The sequence below is a fragment of the Manis javanica genome, chromosome 14, assembly GCF_040802235.1.
Source record: "Manis javanica isolate MJ-LG chromosome 14, MJ_LKY, whole genome shotgun sequence".
Lineage (NCBI taxonomy): Eukaryota > Metazoa > Chordata > Mammalia > Pholidota > Manidae > Manis > Manis javanica.
Window position 1 is genome coordinate 40,766,684 of NC_133169.1, and position 4,482 is coordinate 40,771,165.

At 34.9% G+C, this 4,482-nt stretch overlaps 1 protein-coding gene across 1 annotated transcript; it reads left to right on the forward strand.

The window, feature by feature from the left end:
* The first annotated feature begins 1,716 nt into the window (after positions 1 to 1,716).
* Positions 1,717 to 2,643, forward strand: LOC108396012 (olfactory receptor 5V1-like). Its single transcript, XM_036994736.2, has one exon. The coding sequence runs from the start codon at positions 1,717 to 1,719 to the stop codon at positions 2,641 to 2,643; it is 927 nt and encodes a 308-aa protein (XP_036850631.2).
* Positions 2,644 to 4,482: the final 1,839 nt, after the last annotated feature.

Here is a 4,482-nt window from a genome sequence, read left to right on the forward strand (position 1 = left end):
TTAACATAGATCTTGAATACTGTTATTTAATATAGAGCTTAATATTTACTCTATCAATATATTATTTTTTGTAATAGGAAGTAATTGTAATAGAAAGTTCCTTATTTAATTTGATAATATAATATTCCATTTTCAAACATTATATATAGATATAAACAAACTGAAATTGAACAATTGTGTAGAATTCTGAACATTTAAGAATGTGCTAACTGATGCTGCAGATTCTTTTTGTTTCAATCTTTCATTAAGCATATTTTGTTGATTGAATAACAATAACCAAAAGTATTGTGGTTATTACAGTAATTTATTTCCTAAATCTCATGAGTTTTAGATCTTTGATAAAATTTGATTTTTTCCCAGATATGTTACAGTATGCTCAAGGAAAGATAATAACATCTCCCAAGCAGTCTCAGATATTTTATTTAAATATTACATGGAAAAGAGTGGGAAACAAACATTTACATTCCATTTGTGTAAATAAATCATTCTATATCATTTGTAGTTTTTATACTATGCATCTTATCTGAGCAAAGAACTCATTAACAATTTCATACAGGTAAAATAAATATGAAGGGGCTAGAACCACTACTGTTTGCTAAGATGATGCATCTTGCCAAAAATAAATAAATAAATAAATAAATAAATAAATAAATATGAAGGAAGAATTTAGAGAGTGATTTTCGTATTTTTTGAATTTTTTATTCCACAGATGTTATATTTAAAAAATAGTTTTCAAAGTGACAGATACAAAAATATACACAAAAATATTGATTTATAGGCCTTCAATTAGTATTTTTATAAATAGCCTTAAATATTTCAGTTATATAGAATAAGACACATAAAAATCAAATGAGAAAAGTAAACAAAATTAAGATCAACATGTCAAAGCATATACAAATTTCAAAACCTGTGTTTCCTTAAGTAATTAGACACATGGCCAAATATGCAATTTTTAAGGAGAAAGATAGAATATTATGTGGATATATTTGCTTCCTGTTTGGATGACATTTAGAAATATTCAACCAGGCTTTATTTTTAATGTGACAGACAAATTGAATTTTATTATAGAGTAATCTTGGTGTGAAATAAATAATAATGTCATACTTAAATATTATGATTTTGAAGTTAACAAAATTCTAATGTGTATTTATCTTTACTAATAGAAACACTATGTCAGAGGAGGTACCAGACCATTCTGACAAGATTTTTCACCTAACAATTATTTAGATAGATATTCTTTTACTCTATGTCTGCTAATTGCTAACTTTTTAAAAATAATTTACTAAGGAATACACAGCTTCTACATTCAAGGTACTTAGAATTGAGATGGTGAATAAAACACTCAAATAATACAAGGCAGGTGGCCCAGAAGTTGTGGGAAATACATCAGCCACTACCACTGAATTCTGAAATCCAGAACACTGGTGGACGGCCCCCAGTGGTGTTACTGAGGAGGTGAATATTTAAACATCTCCTTAGGGTGTCAGTGGGTTTCTTCTTGATACAGACCAGGGGACGCATATTTCCAGAAATACAGTGAGTAAAGAAGATGATTTAGCAGTAGATCTAAAAACTGAAATATCTAAAATAGAGAGAATACGTCACCTACCACCTACCAGCTACTTCACAAAGTTCTGATCAATAGACTCCTTCGCTTTTTCTCTAACCTGTTTCATGGCTTCCTTCCCTCCAGAGAGACCACTGTGGAGAGAGGAGATGGACATCCACAATCTCACCACCGTGACTCACTTTATCCTCACAGGGCTCTCTGACCTCCCCGAGGTGCGCTATCCTCTCTTTGTGGCCTTTGCCATCATCTACCAGGTCACCTTGCTGGGAAACGGGGCCATTCTCTTGGCCATCGGGATGGAGAAGAAGCTACACACACCCATGTATTACTTTCTGGCCAATCTGTCCCTCTTAGACATATTCTGCCCATCAGCTACTGTCCCCAAGATGCTGGACAACCTCTTGACTGGGAATAACAGCATTTCCTTCCTGGGCTGTGCTTTGCAGCTTTATTTCCTGGTGGCCCTGGCGGGGACTGAGGTCTTCCTTCTAGCTGTCATGGCTTATGACCGATACGTGGCCATCTGCTTCCCCCTCCATTACACCCTCATCATGACCAAGGCTCGCTGTGCCCAGCTTATAGGTGGGACCTGGGCAACAGGGTTTCTCAATTCCCTCCTCCATACAGTGTCCACCTTCCACCTGTCTTTCTGCAAGTCCAATCGGGTTAACCAGTACTACTGTGACATCCCCCCAGTGGTGGCCCTCTCTTGCTCATCCACCTACATGGCAGAAATGCTTGTTATTGTGCTAGCAGGTATCTTTGGAATTGGTGCCTTCCTAACTACCTTCATCTCCTACATGTACATCATATGCACCACCCTAAAGATACAGTCGGTGGAAGGGAAGCGCAAAGCCTTCTCCACATGTGCCTCCCACCTCCTGGTGGTCTGTTTGTTCTATGGCACAGCCACATTTACTTATGTCCATCCATCCTCCAGTCAACAGTCCCCAATTAGAGATACATTAATCCCCATGCTCTATGGGGTTATTACTCCAATGTTAAACCCCATGATCTACAGCTTGAGGAACACGGAGGTGAAAGGGGCACTTAGCAGTGTCTTATGTCACTGAGCATGTTTACTGTAATTGTAATGGTAAAATAGAATGACAATGCTCTCTTTAGAATAGATTTATAAGAAGAATGCTTACAATAATTTTTATCCAATATCTAAAATACATACTTATGCACTCATATAAGCTTATAGATGCATATATATAGCATTAGTCATATGTATCTATGTATGTACATATCTGTCTCTATCCAAAGGGAAGTTAACATTTATAATTCAAAGTAGACATTTGAGAGGTACACAAAACAGTTAAGAACGACACTAATGGAAGAGGTTTAATGTGAGCCTATCCTAAGATCTATGGCCACCTCAACATTAATAATTTCTGTTTATGCCAGCCTAATTCTATATATTCTACATGTTTCTACAACTATTTCTAAATCTATATCTAATCTATAGATCATCTCTTTATTTCTATCTCTTGAATAACCTCTTATGCTGCTTTGACTCTTAGACATGATCATTTGTCTCCCTGTTTTTCAGTTGTATCTTAAACTTACCCTGTATTTCTCTGCTTCTCTCCCTTTTCTTGTGACCTTGTCCATTCTCAACTCCACCTGTCATTCCTAGGACACCACTTCATCTTCTGTATCTCTAATTTACATATCAAATTCAATTCACTATATTCAAAACAGGAAATAATATTTTAATAAACAAACACATGTGTATCTTATCAGTTACCTTGCATTTTTGTTATCAGTTTTCCAAGATTTTCAAAAAAAAATCCTTAAAATTAGGCTCTGCTTTGCATAGAATACTGCATTTCCACTTAGGATGGTTAGAGACCTAAATTTTATGAGTGGAGATGACACATTATTTTAAGTCCATTCTCTTCTTGTTGCCTGAGGAAATAAGAATTTTTTTCTCTGTCCTACTATTTACTGTACTGTTTTGAGTATAGAATCATGTATAATTTTCTCCATAGTTTTCTCTAAACTGTAAATCCCACTTGCTTTCACATTCTAGTCCGTAATCTGGTGATCAAATTCACTGCACACCCACTCTATTTATTATTGTAGCTTCACTTTCTGGCATTTGACGGCCTGTCCTGTGTGCACTCTGTGTTTCCATCATCACTAAGTGAGGTGCCAACATCACTGCTGAGACGTGCGTTACTATTCTAAGCCATCCCGTTATTTCTTCTTTTCGAGGGTCACAGAATTGTTAGTAACTTTCAAAACCTTACCAAATGACGGACTGTTCATAGGTGCCTGTAGCAGAAGAGTTAGACTACAAATGCATAGAGATGTTGTGTGTTGGGGTAGATTACACTCTCCAAAATTCTTTAATGACCTAATAAACATCTTGTACAACATACACAGCTGTTCATTGTAGTGGTGGGTCAACTGTGTGCTATTTCATTTTAAGTAGTGTGGGGAGAATCATGCAGACCTCATTACTATTACAAATTTGATTTTTTTTGTTTATTATTCTTTTTTTCTGTATCTCTAAAATTACATGTGATATAAAAGTGTCATCCTCCTCATATAAAACAGAATATATGGGATACATTAACTAAAATACCACATAAAATGTAGTACAATATTAAAATCAACCAGTTGTCCTTTTCATGTACCACTCAAATGTTTATTTAATATTTTACCACTGATTTAATGGTAATATTCCTTGTGATATTGTTATTATATTTTTGTTACACAAAAACTCTGGAATAGTTCCATTTTATCAGAGATAATGGGTTTCTCACCAAGATCATGGCCTTGGTCAATAATAGAAAGGTTTGTTGGAAATGTTTTTAAAAAAGAAAATAGTTGAGAATTTTATACTACCAACAAATTTTTGGGAATTCTGTTTATATGTACTCTAGGATGATTTCCATAAC